The following is a 20,725-nucleotide window of genomic DNA, read 5'->3' as shown; positions in this document are numbered from 1 at the left end:
TATTTTCTGCCTGTAGGTTTTTTGAGACACAATTATGCTGCCATGGTCATTTCCTAGTAATGATTAAGTGATATGTATTTAGAAATAATAAAGTGGTTGTGATACTTTAGTTCTTTACCTTGCTTTCAATATCTCTTTACTCTGTTTCCTTTGCCTCCTCCCACAACACAAAAAACATCAGACTCTCGGTTCTAGACAGTAATTTAATGTTCTCCTGTGTAATTTCTCTTTAGGTTTTTTCTGTATCCTCAGTTATCAGCCTGAACTCTTGTAAGCCTCCATGAGCCTTGGAAACACACAGGTTTTGTCAGCTCTGCAGGCTTCCTTTTCTGTAGCACATCCCCAGTTCATCTGGGGCAGGCAACTCTGGTTCCAAGTGGAAACGTGGAGATAAATTTCAGTTGCAACCAGAGCCAAATTAAGAAAATCCCTTGGAAATTCCTTCCTGAGGCAAATATCCTCCCTGGAAAACACCCATTATAACTTCCCTCTCACTAGGGCAGCTCAGACAGTATCAAACACCACCTAAATTGCTCTTTGGCAGGTGGGGCTTTCCCAGCCCTCCTGTCAGGCCATTCATCACAAAAGCAACCATATGTCTGGTCCTTTGATTTGGCTGTAGGTACCAGCTTACCAGGAAAAAATGTCACTGGAATTTGAATGGGAATCTATTAAAATGTATCCCTCTAGCTCTCACCTGACACTTGGTGGTGGAAAGTAGCCAGTCTGAGTTGGCTTCCTCCTCACTTGGCTCTGATTGTATTTTCCACTTTGCAGTCTGGCTCCTTAAGCAGCCACAGAGCTTGGCTGAACTCAGGATTGTTTTGTCTGTCTGTTGGTCTGTCTGCAAAGTTTTTGAGATGCTCTTTTTGTTTTATCACCTCTTACAGTTTATTGACTTAAAAAATACCCCCCACACAGTGCAGTCTTCTTACCTGAATCTGAAGTGTGAACTGCAACAAGCATGTAATTTTCTTGAAGTGCAGTGTCTGGATATCTGCAAATTAACTTATGTTACAGCCATATCCACTGTAGAAAGCACAAGCCAAAGATATCTGAATTAAGACAGCCATGGTTAAGAAGCTTCTTGTGGACAAATGAAGCTGCCTCTGTTCTAGAGATATGAAAAGTAAAGCTTTGTCGTGTATTTCAAAAATCAAAATTATTATAGAATGGACTGTGATTAGATGGCACCTTTGAAAATCTGCTGTTCAGAGCAGGGTCAGCCAGACCAGGTTGCTCAGGACCACGGGTAGTTGGGGTTTGAATCTGGCTGAGCATGGAGACTCTTCCACCTCTCTGGGCCACCTGCTCCAGTGTCCAGTCACCCTTCTTGTGTTTGCCTTAAATGGAATTCCTTGTATTGCAAGGATTGCCTTTTGCTGTCACTTGATCAACTGCAGGGCCCTGTCTGCTGATCTCCTGCTGTGATAAGAACAAGAAAAAGGTTTCCAAATGTGTACTTTCCAACTCTCCCCTCCTGTCGTGGAAATTCAGTAATAACTTCAGGATACAAAAGTATTCTTTTTTTTTTTTTTTTTATGTTTTATGGCTGTTTTACTAAAAAATTATACGGGGTGCTGGCCTATGCCCCTTTGTAGGAGATTCTGTCCCATACCCTAATTCTGATCCTTTGGCCATGGTGTTCTGTCACTTAACTTGCCTGGCTAATGCTCCTTAGCCTATTCCTTACAAATTGGTGCTCTTTCAGTGAAAAAGTCTCTCTTTGGGGCTGTTCTCCTGATGGATAATATTTGTTACCTATTCTTGCATTATGTTGTCCTTCTGCTGCCTGTCTGTTGATCATTGCAGAGTAGGAAATGATTCTACCCCAAGTAAGAGGTTTAAGGAGGTTTGGGTTGGTTTTGTTTTTTTTTTAAATTTCCATTTGGATTGAAGTTAAAGGGTCTGCATTAAATCTCAAAACCCCCTCATTCTTTAAAGCAAAAAAAGAAGGGAGAGTTGTCTCCTTCAGTGATCCCAGCAAAGATTATTTTAAAAATACATGTATATAATTTAATGAATGTGAGATAGAATAATATAAACTAGATCTAATTTTGGATGCTAAAATGGATTGTGTCTCTGATTTAGGAGGAGTTAGAAATGCCTTAGATGGAGGGTGGGTCACTGGAATTCTGTTCAAGACAGACATAAAACTATTCAGTTAGAAATTTCCAGAGAATGAAATCACCTCCCCCTGGGATCTTGAAGAACACTTGATACTACCTTTTATGAGTTTTATCCAGGCCTGCTTTATTTTATTTTTTTTTTTTAACTCAAGCTGCTTACAAGTTACAAAAATTTGGCTTTTAGTACAAATAAGAGGAGTGATGGTTTCATCATGAAAAAATAAGCCCTCACCACTTTGGGAATGGAAAGTAGGATATGGACTTAGTTGAGTGTGTAAGTGTAGTGACTCCTCTCAAAAAATCATTATAATGCTGAGGGGAAAAGCAGATGGCATCCTAAAAGAGAGTGAGCATATCTTTTTAGCTGATGGCTTAGGCAAATGTACTTTAACTATGGATGGTTTTGGTTTGGTTTGGGTTTTTTTAAATTGGCTTTTATTGGTTGTTTTCCATTCAAATATGAAAAATAAAAATATCTTCCAAAGGAATGTGGGACTAATGCTGGAATCACAAATATACTTGTCTTGTTCCTTCAGAAGTGTTCTTCTCCCATTTCCAGCCCCTGTGAGGATCTTTACTGCATTCATTGTGATTTCTTTTACCGCTGGAGACTAGAATGCATCTTTTGTAATCAGAATGACATGTTTCTTTCCTAGAAAGAGAATATTTCAGTTTAGAGACACAAAGTTTGAATTTCTTGCCCAAGTGCACTTTTGTTTTCTGCCCTCCCCATAATTTTCTGTGGCAAATAATTAAAATGGCAGACTTGCTTTAAATAGTGCTGGGGGTTTGGGGTTTTCTGGCTGGAGAATATGAGCAACACTTCACTGAACAAGAAATACAGCTGTCTCTTTTTAAAATTAAACAAATGCAGCTGTCAGGGTTGTGGTTTTTTTTTTTTTATTGCAGTTGAGTATTTTCCCCCAAAGATAAATGGGGTGTGTTTATGAAAATAAAGCACAGATTTGTCTGTGCTGTCTCAGATGTGCGTTACAGCATCGTAAGGCTCAGCCAGAGCTGTGTCTGGAAAGATCACACCACTCCTTTTACAGGAAGTAAATGTAGTGACAGGACAAGGGGGAATGGCTTCAAACTGACAGACAGTAGGTTTAGATGGGATATTAGGGAGAAATTCTTGCCTGGGAGAGTGGGGAGGCCCTGGCACAGGTTGCCCAGAGAAGCTGTGGCTGCCCCATCCCTGGAAGTGTCCAGGGCCAGGTTGGATGGGGCTCTGAGCAACCTGGGCTAGTGGAAAGTGTCCCTGCCCATGGCAGGGGGTTAGAATGAGATGATCTTTAAGGTCCCTTCCAACCCAGGCCATTCTTCCAAATAATTTCTGCTAAAGCAAGTGCCAGAGCTGGCTGTCAGAGAGAGGGAAAAGAGTCCGAGCAAATTGAACCTCAGCACCAGCTCTGAAGAGAATTAGAAGAAGGGAGAAATTCTTGGTGTGTACAAACTAAAGTTTTTATTGTTAAATTAATCATGTAGTTTACTGCTAAGAATCGCTTAAAACTTGTGGTGTTTTGACCCCAAAATTTTGCTCTCTGCCACTTCAAGTAGCAACATTGAGGGATAAGAAGTACAAGAAAGCTGTGTGCTGTGATGAACTTTCTGGTTCAGAAATCTGGTGACAGTAACCTCTCTCAGAGGCACAGTGGCTGGGTGGGGTGATTTGTCTCCACCTTGAGTGATGTGATAACCTCTACAGCAGTGCTGGTGCCTGCAGCAGAAACCTGGGCTGCTTGATGTGCTTTTGTTGTCTGACCTCGGCCAAACTGCTCCTCCACGTTGTTTAACCTACTTAGGACACGAGTCTAAAATAAATGTGGTACCTCGGGGTGCTCAGAGAAAAAGACAGTTGAAAGTATGAAGTGAGTCTAAGTGCTTTGTGTTGTCAGGGTGTGATAAACGCTTGTATACCCTTCTTTTGAGAGCCAGGATAATGGTAATAAACTAAGGCTGCAGTTTTGATAAAGATGCTGGGAGCACAGCTCTGTCCAGAGAACTCAGCAGGCCTTCAGTGGAGCCTGGATATCTCTGTGGGTATTTCTTCCTAGGACTGGACTACTCTGATTCTTTATTTTCTATAGAATTCATACATGTGTGTGCCAGATATGGCACAAGTTGAGAAATCTGAGTAACACAAACTCTAACCTCTATTTTGAAGGTTTTTTTGCTCTTAATCTTGGGTATTTATTGAGTTCTCAAGTAGCCTGACTGGCATTTTTTAAAAATTGCTGTGGATGTTAAGTATGGCATAATGAATGTAATATCAGCTTCATATTTCACAGATAGAGAGTTCAGATCACCCTGGGCTGATTAAAATTGCCAGCAATTGCTTTTCTATCAGTGCTGTCAAGGATTCAGGAGTTGGTGCTGTTGTCCCTTTGGTAAGGCAGAGCATTTTCACCCACATGTTCCACATATTAGGAGTTCCTAGAAGTTTTTATCCACATACAAGTATGTTTTACTTTACATTGCCTTGTTAGGGAAGACAGGATCCTTCAGCCTGTGAGACCAGGGCAGTGACTCACCTGCTTGCACTGACTCACTGCTGTAGGGCCTGGCTCTTGAAGCATGGGAGACACTTACTGAAAAGATGGATCTTGCTTGGCCTGATGGGAAAGATAAGGCACAGTACTTTTTTTTTTTTCCTCTCATGGTGTATCATCCTACCTTCATACCAAAAAAATATAGTGCCTGAAATTCTTTAAATGTAGCGGATGATGGACTTCTGGGAGAGACTAAAGGGTTGAATCATTCCTGAAAAAGAGAATTGATGACCTCTCAGGTTACAGTCCTGCTAAACGTGTTGCCTGAGAAACACTGCTACTGCTTCTTTCCTTTGGAGTTTCATTTTCACTTTTGCCAGCAGAAGCAGTCACTCATGTCTACTGTGTCAGCTGCAAATCTTAAAGCACATAAAGAACCTTAAAGTGAATAATAGTTACATGAGTCCTACTGCCTTCATGGAGTGTAATTTAAAACTCTGCCACTTGAGAGTCTAAAAAAAAATGTTCAATTACCTTGTTCCTGTATTTCATTAGTTTAATCACTGTTCATTGTGATGGAATCTGTGTTTAAATTACCAAATTACATCAATCCCAAGTTAGTGTGCTTATGGAGCTGTAGGTGGGAACTTAACCTCTTAAACTTGACACTGGCCCTTTGTGCAGATGCAGTGTGCTATTGAGATGTAAAGATACACCTACTTCTCTTACAGCTTGTCATTTGCTGTCTTGCAAAACAGATATAAATTCTTGATGATTGGTTTGAGATGGTAATATCATGGTTCATGTAGGGTCTTCATTCTGGGGACCATATAGTAATCACAGAACGGTTTGAGTTGGAAGGAATCATAAAGATCATCTTGTTCCAACTCCCCCTGCCATGGGCAAGGACACCTTCCACTATCCCAGGTTGCTCAGAGCCCCATCCAACCTGGCCTTGAACAATTCCAGGGATGGGGCAGCTACAGCTTCTCTGGGCAACCTGTGCCAGGGCCTCCCCACCCTCACAGGGAACAATTTCTCCCTAATATCCAATCTAAACCTCCTCTCTGCCAGTTTGAAGCCATTCCCCATGTCCTGTCACTCCAGGCCCTTGGAAATAGTCACTCCTCCAAAGCTTCTCTTTCCCAGGCTGAACAATCTCAGCTCTCCCAGCCTTTCCTCACAGCAGAGCTGCTCCATCCCTCTGATCACCTTGGTGTCCCTCCTCTGGACTCACTCCAACAGCTCCATGTCCTTGCTGTGCTGGGCCCCCAGAGCTGGAGACAGCACTGCAGGGGGCTCTCCCCAGAACAGGGCAGAGGGACAGAATCCCCCTTTCACCTGCTGGCCATGGAGAAGGGTGTAGAGGCTTTTTGCTTCCACCAGCCCCCAAATTGCTGTTTTTTTGAACAGGAAAACATGGAACACAGCGCTGCTGATGCTTTTTGGGGGGCTGTCCGGGTTTTCTCTATCATTCCCAACAACACAAAGCTTTGAGAAAAGTAGTAAAAAGAAAAAGAGGCCTAATAATTTCTAGTTGTGCATATTCTTAAAGTTAGATTTCAGAAGTCACAAGGGATCCACTGGCAAGGCAGGTACCCATGTGAACATAAGTACAACAACTAAGACTGTGCTTTGGCTGCTCACTGAATTGACTTCTGAACTGGTCACTGACCTTTATCTGGAAATACTGCATAATTCTGCATGAGATTTAATGTAATCTGGAGCTGGGAGAAACACTGTAGTTTAGGGGATACTGTACATTGCTGGCACGAGGCTCATTATGTGAACACAACTGTAACTTAATTTTTCAAATGATAAGGTTTGCATGAATGAGGTGGGGCTGAGTTCTGCCAGGTGCTTTTTGTGTCCAAAAGCTCACGGACAACATGCAAGGCAAGAAGCAGCATGCAGGCGTGGAGCTGCTCTTTGGCATCAACCCAGGCAAGCTGCTTTTTTTTTTTCCTTGTCAGTGGTAGCACATCAAAACCAGCAGTTTGTTGCAGGGACGCCTGTGTTCTGAAACACTCTATCATTAGTTCTGAATTAACTCATTCACCCTTTCATTTGTGAATTAATCCCCTCTAATGCAGGCAAACATCACAGTTGTGGTTGTCTGGGTGTTGTTAATCTGCATCATACATAGGCTGAGCACTAAACCTGGGTAATGATCTCAGATGAGGACAGCTTTGTTTTAGACCAGTCCTGAACTCCAGGTGTGGTTGTTGAACTCTGTAAGTATTTCTTCCGCAAAACACTTTCTTTTATGTGGCTCTTGAGTGCTGAGTTCATTATTTAGGGCTGTGTGTTGATTTGGAACCCTGAGCTAAGATGGAAATAGTTCTTGGCAAGTGCTTTGCTTAATTCTTTAATTCACTTTTGGTCGAGATTGTTAGAGCTTTATTCTCCTCCCTTCCTTTCCTTTTTTTTTTGTCTGTTGTTACATTTCTTTTAAATGATGAATTTAATAGCAGAGTGCATAGAAATTGCACGCTGCTCGTTCCCCTAGTGGTACCTACTCCTGTTTGCAATTTTCAGACAGCTTTGAACTTGACTGTTTCTGACACAACACAAGCATTAGTAACACAGCCATGATTACAAGCTGAAAGCTTCTAAGAGTAACAAAACAGAGCAGCGAAGTGCAGCCTTTGTCCTGGGTCCTGGGGTATGTTTTTACTGAATTTTTTTCTCAGAGATTTATTGTTAATACGCTATGGCAAGCAGCGCTAGGTTTATTTTTCCTACAACAACACCAATGCCTGCAACAAACTATAAATCTTCATGGATCAATGAACAATATTGTGAGCTGGCAAAAATCTCTCACTTTATATCTTGGCATAGTAAACTTGTTTTTGAAGTACTTTATTAAAACAAACCTTAAATCTGTTTCTTAGAGTGTTGGCCAAACATGTTAGTGCACTGACAGATTTTTTTTTTCTTTTTTTCCTCTTCCCCTCCCCCCCCCAGTGCCTGTCTACAGTCACTTATTTATAAGGCTTTTGGGGTGGTGGATTGCTGTTCTCATGCTGCCTGGTTTTGTTGATTTCTATCCGTCAAATCCTTAAGCTCTCACTCCTGACTTGGAAGTGAACATGGACATTTTGGTCTCTGAACTTGACCAGCCAGCAACCTCTGGGATAAGGCAGGAGCCAAAGCTGCCCATTCTCTAGGCAGGGCCTCCAGAGCCAGTTTTTGTTGTTGTTCGTGCATCCTGAGCTAATTGTGAGAAAGTGAGACCAGAGGAGCCATTTCCAACACAGTAATTGCATCTTGGGAAGCTCTTTGTAAGGCAATATTGAATTTTAGGGGGGTGCATAGCAGGTTAATTACCACAGTCTCCTACAAATCTGAGGTGAGGAGTCCATGTGAGTGTTGTGATTGGAGGTGGGAGGCAGATCTCCAGCCTAAGATTAGGATATTTTTGTCCTTTTGGAAAAAGTGTGTTGCTCGGGCAGGTGGTATGAGGGAAAAAAAGTGCATTAAATGTATTACCACTGATATCTACATTTCTTCCAACTCCTCCACTCTACAAGTCATGTATGTATGTATGACAGATATTTTAGGCACTTATGTGCTGAAATAAATCATTTGAATGATCATCTGTCATGGAAATGGATATAGGTAATGCATTAAAGTAGTTAATGATGTTTTTAAGGTTAATGGCAATTGTGGAGCTGTTCAGAAATTCATTAGCATCGTGTGCTTTAAAAGCAGTTGATCTTTCACATCTTTCTGTAAACACTGTTGTGGCTTTTAAGTGAAGTCACTTTGAGAAGGCAAACTCTCTTCTGCATTTGGAGCGTGCTGTATCTCAGAGTAGTAAGAGGGGTTTGGAAAAATCCCATGAGGGGTATCAGAGGAAGAAGATTCCTGAGCTGAATTTAGGCATGTCGGGTGGCAGCACAAATGAAGACTTAAACGTAAGTCTTGTACTGTTTTGTTCCCAAAAAGCACACCAGACTGCACTCACTGTATATCAAGCTATCACCAGAGTGCTCAGAAAAACTCCCAGCACTGTTAAAGGGCTTGAGCTGCTTCCTGAAGGATGAGTATCCCAGGGGGAATGTGGGAGCTGCTGTTCCAGAGGAGCAGCCTGTGCATCGTTTGCGGTTCAGGCAGCCTGTGCTACTCTGGTCCCTGTGCTCTCCTCAGTGAGGGTTTGTCACACCAACAACACTGCCAGGGGCTACCTGAGCTGGCATCACACTGCTGGGACCTGGGCTGGCTCTCCGCAGTGTCTCAGTGGACAGGGGGGGCATGAACTGGGGGACTGAGGCTCTGTCAGTCATTAACAGCTGCCTCTCATTGATGAAACAGCTTAACAGCATACACTCCTCCCTTAAATTTGATGTTTCTCAGTGGCTGTAACATGTGGGACTCCTGTTCATGTTTTCTTCCTCTAGAGCTTTGTACTGGGTGTATTTACGTGGTGGTTGCCAGCATCACTGGGTCACTTGCTTTAAACTTTGCTGGAGGGTGGGGAGGCCCTGGCACAGGTTGCCCACAGAAGCTGTGGCTGCCCCATCCCTGGAAGTGTTCCAGGCCACGTTGGATGGGGCTCTGAGCAACCTGGGCTAGTGGAAAGTGTCCCTGCCCATGGCAGGGGGTTGGAACGAGGTGATCTACATGGTCGCTCCCAACCCAAACTATTCTGTGATCCTGGGAATCCAATCCCTCCAAACCTGGCGGCAGCCCCGGGGGTTGTGCGGTTTCCCTGGTGTGTGGGGTGTGAACTGCTCCTCACTGCTGCTGCACGGGAGAGGGTTTGGAGCTGAGCTCAGGGATGTGCGGGCACGTCAGTGGGGCAGCGTGTGCTGTGACACGCGAGAACAGCGCGGGGGGGACGTGGGGCGGGACACGGACACTCCTCGGGGCTGTGCAGGGACGGGACAGCCCGCGGGGCTGTGCGGGGATTGGAGAATGGCACACGGACACCCCGCGGCGCTCTGCGAGGGATGAGGGATGGACAGACACCCCCCAGGGCTGTGCGGAGGATGGAGAATGGGACATGGACACCCCGCGGGGCTGTGCGGAGGATGGAGAATGGGACATGGACACCCCGCGGGGCTGTGCGGAGGATGGAGAATGGGACATGGACACCCCGCGGGGCTGTGCGGGGGATGAGGGATGGACAGACACCCCGCGGGGCTGTGCGGGGGGGATGAGGGATGGACAGACACCCCGCAGGGCTGTGCGGGGGGGATGAGGGATGGACAGACACCCCGCAGGGCTGTGCGGGGGGATGAGGGATGGACAGACACCCCGCAGAGCTGTGCGGGGGGGTGAGGGATGGACAGACACCCCGCGGGGCTGCGCGGGGGATGGAGAATGGGACATGGACGCCCCGCGGGGCTGTGCGGGGGGATGAGGGATGGATGGACACCCCCGGGGCTGTGCGGGGGGATGAGGGATGGACACCCCCGGGGCTGTGCGGGATGAGGGATGGACAGACACCCCCTGGGCTGTGCGGGGGGAGGAATGGACGGACACCCCCTGGGCTGTGCGGGATGAGGGATGGACAGACACCCCCTGGGCTGTGCGGGATGAGGGATGGACAGACACCCCCGGGGCTGTGCGGGATGAGGGATGGACAGACACCCCCGGGGCTGTGCGGGATGAGGGATGGACAGACACCCCCGGGGCTGTGCGGGATGAGGGATGGACAGACACCCCCTGGGCTGTGCGGGGTGCGGGACACGGACGGTCCCGTGCCGCGGTGTCCCCGCGGTGTCCCCGCGGTGTCCCCGCAGCGCCCTCCCGCGGCCGCGCTGACGCTGCGCTCTCCCCTCAGGGCGCACCGGGCGGTACACGCTGATCGAGAAGTGGCGGGACACGGAGCGGCACCTGGCGCCGCACGAGAACCCCATCGTGTCCCTCAACAAGTGGGGACAGTACGCCAGCGACGTGCAGCTGATCCTGCGGCGCACCGGGCCCTCCCTGAGCGAGCGGCCCACGTCGGACAGCGTGGCGCGCATCCCCGAGAGGACGCTGTACCGGCAGAGCTTGCCGCCCCTGGCCAAGCTGAGGCCGCCCGGGGACAAGTCCATGAAGAGGAGGGAGCCCAAGAGGAAATCCCTCACCTTCACCGGGGGCGCCAAGGGGTTAATGGACATCTTCGGGAAGAGCAAGGAGTCCGAGTTCAAGCAAAAGGTGCTCAACAACTGTAAAACGACAGCAGACGAGTTGAAGAAGCTGATCCACCTCCAGACGGAGAAGCTGCAGTGCATCGAGAAGCAGCTGGAGTCCAACGAAGCCGAGATCCGCTACTGGGAGCAGAAGTACAACGCCAGCCTGGAAGAAGAAATCCTCAAGCTGGAGCAGAAGATCAAACGGAACGAAGTGGAGATCGAGGAGGAAGAGTTCTGGGAAAACGAGCTGCAGATCGAGCAGGAGAACGAGAAGCAGCTGAAGGAGCAGCTGCAGGAGATGAGGCAGAGGATCCTGGAGTGCGAGAACAAGCTCAAGGACTACGTGTCTCAGATCCACAACATGGAGAGTGGCCTTGAAGCAGAGAAGCTGCAGCGGGAAGTTCAAGAGTCCCAAGTGAATGAAGAAGAGGTGAAGGAAAAGATCGAGAAGGTGAAGGGTGAAATTGATATTCAGGGCCAACAGAGTCTGAGGTTGGAAAATGGCATTAAAGCTGTAGAAAGGTCTTTGGGCCAAGCAACCAAGAAGTTACAGGTAAGACTGTGTGTTTATCCATAGCTAAAGGAAAGTCAAAGACATGATCGTGGCAAATTTCTCTCAGGCAGATTTAGAGCCCATAAAAAAAAAAAAAAAAAAGGAGAAAGTTTCCACTGTGACTTGGGGTAAAAGGAGGAAAGTGTTTCATTTTCAGATTGCATTTCAGACTTTTTTTTTGAAGGGCAGACAGTTTTCATTTCACCTGTGTGTAATTTGCTCATTGAAACCATCTGAGATGAAAAACAGTAATTTACACCATCATAGCCTTTCCTGAGGCTAAGCTTCTGATCCTTGCTAGGTTTGTCTGCCACCAAAAGAGATGAATTAAAAAGAACAGTCCAAAAGTAGCACCTGGATAGATGGATGTAGAACTAAAGTAGCTGTTACCTTACAGGGCTTTTGTTTTAAAGAACAGCATCCCCCTTTTCCTGGCTGACTTGATGGTTAAATTCAGATCTTCCAAGCTTGTTCTAAACCTAAAGATGCACAAATCTAAAGTCCAGGAGGAAGTAAACTGAGCTCTGTATTGTGGAGTTTAGGGGGGAGGAAGTAGAGAAATATTTTCTTGCAAGGTGAAATTAAATGATTAATATTCACAGAACTGCTGAATTGAAACAGGAAAGTTGAGCATGGGTGTTTTTTATAGAGTTTTCAGTAAGGAAGGAAAGAAAATTTTGATTCACTAGATTTTCTGTGATAAGAAAAGGAAGGTGGCATTTTTTAGTGAGAATTTTCTAGTAATTTGGACTAACTCTTTCATCCCTTTCCTGTAGCCACCTGAGTAATGTAATTTTCCAACCATCTGAGGTTATGATCAGTTGAGGGTCAGATGCAGCACTCTGGTCTCCTGGTTTGTAGAAAAAAATTTTAAGTGCAAAAAACCCCCAAAGCCCCCCAAAGCAAACAAACAAACAAAAAAAAATCACCCTTTTTCAGGTAAAAGATCCCAATAAAGTTTCATGATTAGATACTAAATTTAAGACCTTAAAACATGCATGATATTTCAACCTTACTTTCTGTGAAAGCTGAGAAATGTTAAGAACAAGTTATTTATGTTAGTTCTGCTAACCTGCGTATTTCAGTAATTTTAAAAAAAATAAAAAACCCTGAATTTCCTTCAGTGGCAACTTTGTTACAATCTCATAAAACATGGAGCTGCACAATTAACACTGTAGTAAGTAAGTAAAGACAGTTGAGAATTTCCTGTGTCCCAGTTATAGGGTTTAATGGGCCTGAAATAAAGTGAAGAATTTTTCTGTAGAATAGTCTTAAAATTTTGTTTCCGTTTCTCCATCCGGTTCTCCAAAAGCTCGTAACAAATGAATGATCTGTTCCTAGGACAGATCCACAAAACTGTTCGTCCACAGTCCTCGTGTGAGTTCACATCCTATTCTGCTGACACAAGATAATTAGGGAAAAGAAGGTCAGCCCACCCTCTATCTCTTGCCAAAACAAAGGTGTAGCAGTACCTGCTGCATTGGAATGCCCATGGATGTGCTGCCTGGCATCAGAGTAGCCCATTTCCTCTGTGGCCAGATAGCAGGAATTCCATCCTGGCTGTGGAAAGAAAAAGTACCAGGTGCAGCTCTCTGTTAATGAAGCTCAACCTGTGCATGGAGGGGAATAAATAAGTCTAAGACTGTTGTAACCTCTCAGAGCTGCAAGTTTTGCATATCATGCCAGAAGTACAAAGCCTTGAGGAAAATCCTAAGTTATCTTCTGTGCCTTGAAGGGCTGGTGAACCAGCCAGGCTTTGGCCTCGTTGCACAAAACACTTGCAGAGAGAGAAAGTTCTGTCCATAAAAATTTAAGTAAAAAATGCAAAGAACGAGAAGAGAAAGCAATTACACTCCTTTTGTATCAGAGCTGTCCAAGCCATGCTGGACACTTCAGGCAGAACTAAGATTTGGTGCCAGACTGCTGCTCACTTGATTATTGTTTCAGAGGGCACACTGTTACCTTTATTTGCTTACATCTGATGCACCAAAATTTTTCTCAGGTGATATGAGTAACATCTGCTAGTCATCCTAGGAGCAATATAAAAGTATAATATATAAAAAATAACAGCAGTCACCTGTACTTAGAGTTGGACTCAATGATCTCAGAGGTCTTTTCCAACCTAATCGATTGTCTGATTCTAGTAAGTCATAGTGAGTGTTGACTCACTTTTTAAATTATGAGATTAGAAAACCTTTAAATTCTTCAGTTTGCATTTGAATTCAAAAATTGGAGGCTTTCTCATCAAAAGGAGTTGTCCAGTTGTAAGTGGAGCCTTGAAATGCTGCTTTATATGCTCAGCAGATGTTTTCTCTTTCCCGACAGGACAGGGAACAAGAACTGGAGCAGCTGACAAAGGAGCTGCGACAGGTGAACCTGCAGCAGTTCATCCAGCAGACGGGAACGAAGGTGACGGTGCTGCCAGCAGACCCCGTGGAGGTGGAGGCCCCACATGTGGAGCTGGAGAGAGGTGCAGCCCTGGGAATGACTTGGCTGGGAGGGAGAAGGGGTTGGCACTGCCTTTACCTACTGCTTAATGCCAGCACTGGCCCATGAAGGGAGCGCTCTGTTAGCGAAGGCCTCAGCAAAACACTAACAAAGCACGTTGTCGGATATTCCTTTTCCTTCCAAGGATTCAGCAGGCTATAAATAAACAGCAGTGTGTGGATAGCTTCTCCCCCACTGTGTCTGGGCATGTGTTTGTCCCATCAGCAGCCCATTAAGCCAGTGGCTTTCAAGAGTGGCTGTGGGCATGTAAAGCTGGCATACAACATCATTGCACTTCTAAAACTGCTGCTCATCTGGATTCTTCCCCTTCTGGTCTTGTCAGAGTAGGAAAAGGAATGTGTCTGGATCTCCAGAAATCCCAGACAGCAGCCACACGGGAATAGGAGCTAATCCAGCTGGGCTGCCAGCCATCCAGAAGCCCTGCACAGATGGCTGTTACGGCATGTGCAAATTGACTGTGCACCCAGTGAGATCACGGCAACCTGCACGTGCCCACAGCTGGATTCACATTTTCCTGGACGGAAACACAGAATGTGTGTCAGAGCTGTGGCACAAGCACAGCTGTGTGCTTTGAAAATACTCTGCTTTCAAGGGGGCTGTTTGCCTCATCATTCTCCTTAGCTGGTTCTGTTCTCCTTTTGGAAGACTTTCCAACCAAAAGGCACTGGGAGCATAAGGGGGGCTGGAGGGAAGGAGCAAAAGACAACCAGGCCTTAAAATGTCAGTGTGAACTTGTGTGAACTGTCTCTTTTGAGTGGGCAGGAAGCTGAAGCTTTGAGTTATGTACAGGTACAATCCCTTCCTGCGCATTACTATATAAATGGATGCATGTTTTTCACAGGAGAGTAGTTGTTATGGATAGCTATTTCTAGCAGATATTCCTGTTTTGAAATGAGTAGGAAGTATTATACTCGTATATACACCTTATATCTCATCCCTTCCTACCCAGGCATTTCAATTGTTTGTTATGTGTGGTGTTAGTTTTTTTTTCTTATCACACTAAGCAGGAAGAGGGGAAGTGTTTTATGGATGTTCCCCCTGATGATGACTTTTCTAACTGCCTTCTTTCCTGTTCAGAGCCAACATTTCAGTCTGGGTCACTGAAGCGCCCCGGCTCCTCGAGGCAACTCCCCAGCAACCTTCGGATCCTACAGAATCCCCTGTCGTCTGGTTTTAACCCGGAGGGCATTTATGTATGACAGTACATACCTCTTCTGGAGAGGACCTATCAAGGTACCCTGGACAAGATACACTTTATTTTATTCTGCCAATGATGAATGGAAGAAGTTTTTTCTTGTTTTATTTTGGGTTTTTTGTTAAGCCACCGTGTTTTTGTGGTTTTTTTTTTTTCTTCTTCCTCCAACACACCACTCGGAGCCATACCCTGTGCACTGATGCTAAAGAGACAGGAGCTGTCTCGATTCCTAATTGGCAAGGATGACCTTGCTGTCAACACAGCTAGAGTGCAGAAACCTTCGTTGTTTTTGCCACTTCAGAAGTGTTTGGGAAAGTATTGTCGCTTGTATAGGCATAAATGGAACACTGAGGGTGAAGGAAACCGTGTATGCAACTTCCCTGAGGTTTAATTTATTCCCTTTAATCAATGGACCTGTGAATGTTGACCTTTTATATTTTTATTTTTAACTTGTTAATAATCACGTATGGCTGTGCGTCAGTCTGACAAGGTGACTTTAATTTGTGTGTGCAAACACCCCCATTTGATCAAGTACAGCAACCTGCAATGCAGAGTTCTGTGGGGTGCTGAACCATTACAGTGGTTTCTCACCACTAACTTTGTTCATTTCTGTTGTGGGTCATAATATGTCATGTTCCATCCATTGCTACCTTTTAAGGCTTGAAAAGTGAGCTTGTGGGTTTTACTTGCTGTTGAATCTGCCTTTGAATGAAGCACCTAGTATTCAAAAGATGTATGGATTTTAAACCTTGGCTTGGTAAAAATATTTCCAGCATATAATTGAGGATGCACTAGTTAGATGATATTTTATTACATAGAATGTATATTTGAAATATTTTGCCACATTGTATATGCCTTTTGAGAAAAGAACAATGTAAGAAGTTGTCTTCATATATCTTACCAAAAGAGAGTAGGAGGCTTTTCACTGTGTGTGATTTTGTATTTTATTTTTTCCACTAGCCATTACAGTGTTCTTGTTTTGAGGTAAATCTTGCTGTTGGAGGAGAAGAAAGACACAAACCAAATGGGCATCCTCTTCCAGCCTTCCAGAATTCACTCAAGTTTTGTGGAGGGAAGAAACCTGGCAGAGTCCCTTGAAGTCAATAGCAGAGCTTTCACTGAAGTGAGTGGGGCCAGGATTTCGCTCGAGTTTAGCCCCTCTGAAAGACATGTTGCTGCTCAGTCACTTGCAGAATGTAAAGCTCACAAGCAGGAAATTCACACATTTGGTGGTCATTTTTTGCAAAACATGTGAAAAGAGAACATTTTTGTATCTTGGTGTTGCCCTAATGCAATCAAAGCTGAGCAAGGATTAAACAGAGTGGTTTCCCCGCAGAAAATTAAGACAATACCAGGTAATTTTTTGTTTATAGACCTTGATGTTAGATTGCTGAAGTGGACACCAGGTTTGTGGAGAAAGTGACTGCCATCAGTGAGACACTGTAAACATTGGAGGTTGGCCTCATGGATGAGTTAGAGAAGGGATGGGCCTTCCCTAGTTGTGTTTGGATTTTCTGTTCTAACAGCAACTCATAGCACCATCCCCACCTTGGAGATCCCCTTGGCACGAGAGGCGAACATCGTGCTCTCACTTAGTACTGAAAACTTGGGCTTAGTGGCAAAATGACAGAGCTCCTGATGGCTTTAGTAGGGTCAGGATTTTACCACTAGTAGGAAACTCCAAGCTTTTTGCCACAGAAAAATACTTAATTCCTAGCATCCTCTCGTGTTGATTTACTAATGTGCAGATAAATGTTAATTTAAGTCTCCTTTTTAAAAAAAGGAGCTTCCTGACAATGGAAGTTTTAAAAGATATAGTAGAAGATGAAGGATTCTTGAGTGTTTATTGCATCTTTTTCCCTTTCCACTTATTAATGGCATCATATATTCTAAAAATGCTGCTGTATTTAGACTAACAGCAACAGATAAGGCTGTGAATATATAAAGGACCTTTCCAAATGGACTCTGAATTTTTAGTGTTTAACTTATCATCAGGACTTTTTTTTTTTTAATCTTCCATCTTCCCTTGTGAGCAAACTGGAAAATTATATGTTCCTACCTGAGGAATCTTTGCAGTGCTCACAGATTTTATTGTTAGTTTATCACAGTTCTGTGCTCATGTTTACTGTGCCCGTAACTTTGTATTAAACAAAAAAGAAAGAATGTGTGTACATATATATATATATCTATATATTAAAAAAAAAGTGTAAAATATACATAGTTTGGGGACAATATCTGTCCAAGGTACTTGAGCATATATGCCTTACATTCTGGGTTCAATTTACAGAAGTGAAATGGCCCTCTCCAGTGGATATCTTGCATCTTCAGCACCTCTTGATGTTAGAGAACTGAGGCACTCAGCACCTTGCAAAGTCTGGCCCAAATTATGCTGCATGGGGGTGGGGGGAAACAGTCTTGTCCTGAGATGAAGTATTTTTAAGGCAGATCAGCATACTTACCCCAGCTAATGTTTCTGTCATACTTTGTGACCAGTCCATCTCCCACAGATGTCAGTTGGAGCTGAATTGGGCTCTTGCATCATAACAACTGCTCTCTTTCTCTGCCAAGTTATTCTTTAGGATGGAGGGAGGAAGAAAAGGATTAAAAGGAATGGTAAGAGCAGCTTTGGAGGGCTTTAACTACGGCTTTGTAATAGAATCAAAGGAGGAATTTGCCATTTAAGTTAAAAGAGTAGCACTTGCTGACTGCAGCAGCTGTTTGACAGAGGGGCCAGCCTGGAGCTGGCTCAGGAGTGGCCACTGCACCATCCCTGAGTGAACCCTCCCTGTCAGGGCTTTGGCACATGTCAAGGTGATCTGAAAAACGTTCACAGCTTCAGCCACTCTTGTGATCAAGGAGACACTTTGGTATCCAGACCTGCCATTTGTGAGACACTTGACAAATTCCCCTGCCCCCACCGTACTCTTCTTGCTTCTTGAATTTCACCCAGGCTGAAGTTCTGTAGCATTTTCACCCTCTCTGTAAATAAACCAAAAAGAAATGGCATGCCCTTGCATTAAATGTGAATTGAGCAATGTGTAACAGTTAGAAAAATTCCTCACACTACAGCATTTAGAATTTTGCTTCTGATCAACTGCAGAACCTCACTCTTTCTTTACAACTGTAGAAAAAATTCATTTTCAGAAATGTTCCAAACCTACTTACGGGGCATTAGCAGAAAGGAAGCAACACATACTGATTTTAACAAGTGCCATATTATTTACTGGGCAGCATGATAAAAATGGGGTTTTTTTTGCTTGCGTTAAATAGTTGAACACACAAAGCACTATTTTCCAGTGCACGGGGAATTTATATGGAGAACTCCTGTAATTTATTACTAGTGGAAATGAACTGTGTTTTCTCTCTCATCCATGAGGATACAGGTTATTTTTGCTGGAGATGCTATGTTGTTAGGGGAAAAGGGGGGGTGACCATTTGAAAAGCCAGTAGTTTAAGGCTAAGGTGAACAATCCGAATGCCCGAGCAAGGAGAAACCCAAGTCCCACTCTGAAAAGTCAGCTAGGAACACACCTCCCAGGATCTTTTAGTGGGACTTAGGTTCCCAAGTGCCTGAATTGCTTCTGGAAATGGTATGTTAGCTTTGAGATTACTTGCTTTTCTTGAACCTTTGCAAGTTGGGAGGAAGTTCTTGAAGAAAAGAACTACCCCTACTAGCATTAGCAATATGCAAGTGTGTGAGGTAAGAGGGAAAAGATCCTTTAGTGAAATAAAAATCTCCTCTTGGGGCAGCAATTGCCTTGTTTTTAGCGTGAAGAGTATTGCATTATTTTAGTGAACTGGGATCATATGAGTATGATCAAAAAAAAAGAATTGATCCAGTAATTTTTAGCGAGTTACCTTGAAGCATATAAATTCCTGATGTGCATTAACTTGAGTGAATTGGGCCTTAATGATCCATGTAAATAACAAAACTGTATTCAGATATTTTTTTCAGAAAATAGTCTCTAATGGTCTGTATTAAAATAAGTGTCAAAGTGTTACTTTTATATTACACCTCTTTTTTTTTTTTTTTTTTTTTTTTAGAACATTGAAATGTGCATGTTTATTCTATTTGCTACAGTATTTTAATGTTTTGGATGAAGGCCATCGGTTGTATGGAGATGACAAAACAATCATTCTGTCTATTTATTCAGTATTGCTGCTTAAAGTTTTCAAAATAAAGCTTTCAATGCCAATATAGTGACTGATTGAAAGCTGTTCTAGCTCTCTTCAGGTGTTTTTTTCTATGTTTATAGAAAACTAAATAAGTGAAACTTGGTATATATAAGCTGTTATACCAGCAAAGAATTATTGCAATAATACTGGGGGGAGGTTGGGGGTAAGTGTGTGTAGTATCTACATAAATGTATGCATGCAGTGAATGCCTTTAGGTCTCAAGTAAATGGAGTGCTGAAGAATGTTAAATCCTTTGTGGTCCTGCAAGCACTTTACACATGTGATCAAGCACTGGTTAGTGCTTCATGGTGCTTGTGAGGGCAGAACAAGGTGGTCACAAAGGATCAACTGAGAGCCCTTTGAACCAAAGGAGATTTAAGCACATTCTTGGGTGATCTAGTTTCTGACTGGGGCCTAAAAACATGTTCTGATACAAAAGTCTTGCAGTTGCAGCAAGGATGCCTCAAGCATAGCTGGTACCTCTGAAAATTTTAGTAGTTCTGCCATGGATGGAGTGTGCCTGCTCTACTTGTAAAGGGTATCAGAATGCAGAGTGTTCACCCTCATGACCATCCTGTGAAACAACTAACTAGGGGTTCTGACTGGAAGATTTGGGTTGCTGGCGCTTTAACCTAGAGAAGCAACGCAAACTAACTGTGAAAACACGAGTGAGCGTTTTATTACTGCTCTGCTTCAATGCAAGATGAAAATCTGTATTATATGTAACTATATTTTTTGTCATTTAAAAAGCTTCTATTTTTTATTATTCTCATGAATGGTTGACAAAAAAAGATATTGGATATGCTCCCATACAATAAATTCCCCTCTGAAACTGTGGATCTTTCCAGTTCGTGGTTTGCTGGAGTTGCACCGTTCATCTCGCGCACGTCTCACGGTACAGCTGCTGGGACTCTGTCAGAGAACACTGGGCCTGAAAGCAGGGCCAAGGTAAAGCTGGGTGTGTCTGCAGCTCAGACATCTTCAGAAAGGGCTGTGTGTCGAGCATTAGGACACTGAACAATCCTAAATGGCAGCTTACTTGGTGTGGGATACATAGCTGGTTGGGTGTGGGGCCTCTGTGGCAGACAGGCCCTCTGCCGTAAGCGTGCACGTGCTGTAATCTTAATCAGATAAACCCCAGGCACTACAAGAGAGTAGAGCATCTTGTTTTGAGCTGAGGAACTGCTTCTAGGATTAATATTAACCCTAAACAGATAGAATTGGCCAGCAACTCTCAAGAAGTGTAACTTAACTTAAAGCAAAGGGGTAGAGGTTTGCTTGGAGGTGATCAGGGAAGGGAATTGAATGCTCAGAATCTTCACACAACAAATGCAGGGTGCCTTGATCCTTCAGGGAGCAGAAAGAAATTAAGCTTTGAAAAAGGAACTGCAGGCCTGATTCATGTGTAGTTAATTGTGCTGAGGACCTGAGGGGGTGCAAAGATTGCTTGAGATCATTTGAGTTAATCAAGGCAGGGAACTTGCTACAGCTTGAGACTTGTGATTTAAGCCATCCAAATGCAGTCCTTAGTCTGATATCCCAAC

The 20,725-nt window shown here is 44.0% G+C and overlaps 1 protein-coding gene across 3 annotated transcripts in view; it reads left to right on the top strand.

The window, feature by feature from the left end:
* RASSF8 (Ras association domain family member 8) overlaps positions 1-19,225 on the top strand; it is an 82,782-nt gene extending 63,557 nt beyond the window's left edge. For 2 of the 3 annotated variants that reach the window (XM_032688428.1, XM_032688430.1), the window contains 3 exons: positions 10,413-11,302; positions 13,628-13,772; positions 14,888-19,225. In XM_032688428.1, coding sequence (XP_032544319.1) covers positions 10,413-11,302; positions 13,628-13,772; positions 14,888-15,009 — 1,157 coding nt within the window. In that variant the 3' untranslated portion in view covers positions 15,010-19,225. The remainder of the gene's footprint in view (positions 1-10,412; positions 11,303-13,627; positions 13,773-14,887) is intronic. The other variant, XM_032688431.1, reaches the window with a different exon arrangement.
* The last annotated feature ends 1,500 nt before the right edge of the window (positions 19,226-20,725 follow it).

The sequence above is a fragment of the Chiroxiphia lanceolata genome, chromosome 5, assembly GCF_009829145.1.
Source record: "Chiroxiphia lanceolata isolate bChiLan1 chromosome 5, bChiLan1.pri, whole genome shotgun sequence".
Lineage (NCBI taxonomy): Eukaryota > Metazoa > Chordata > Aves > Passeriformes > Pipridae > Chiroxiphia > Chiroxiphia lanceolata.
The sequence above is the reverse complement of the archived record's forward strand: the minus strand, read 5'-3'. Positions and strand labels throughout refer to the sequence as shown.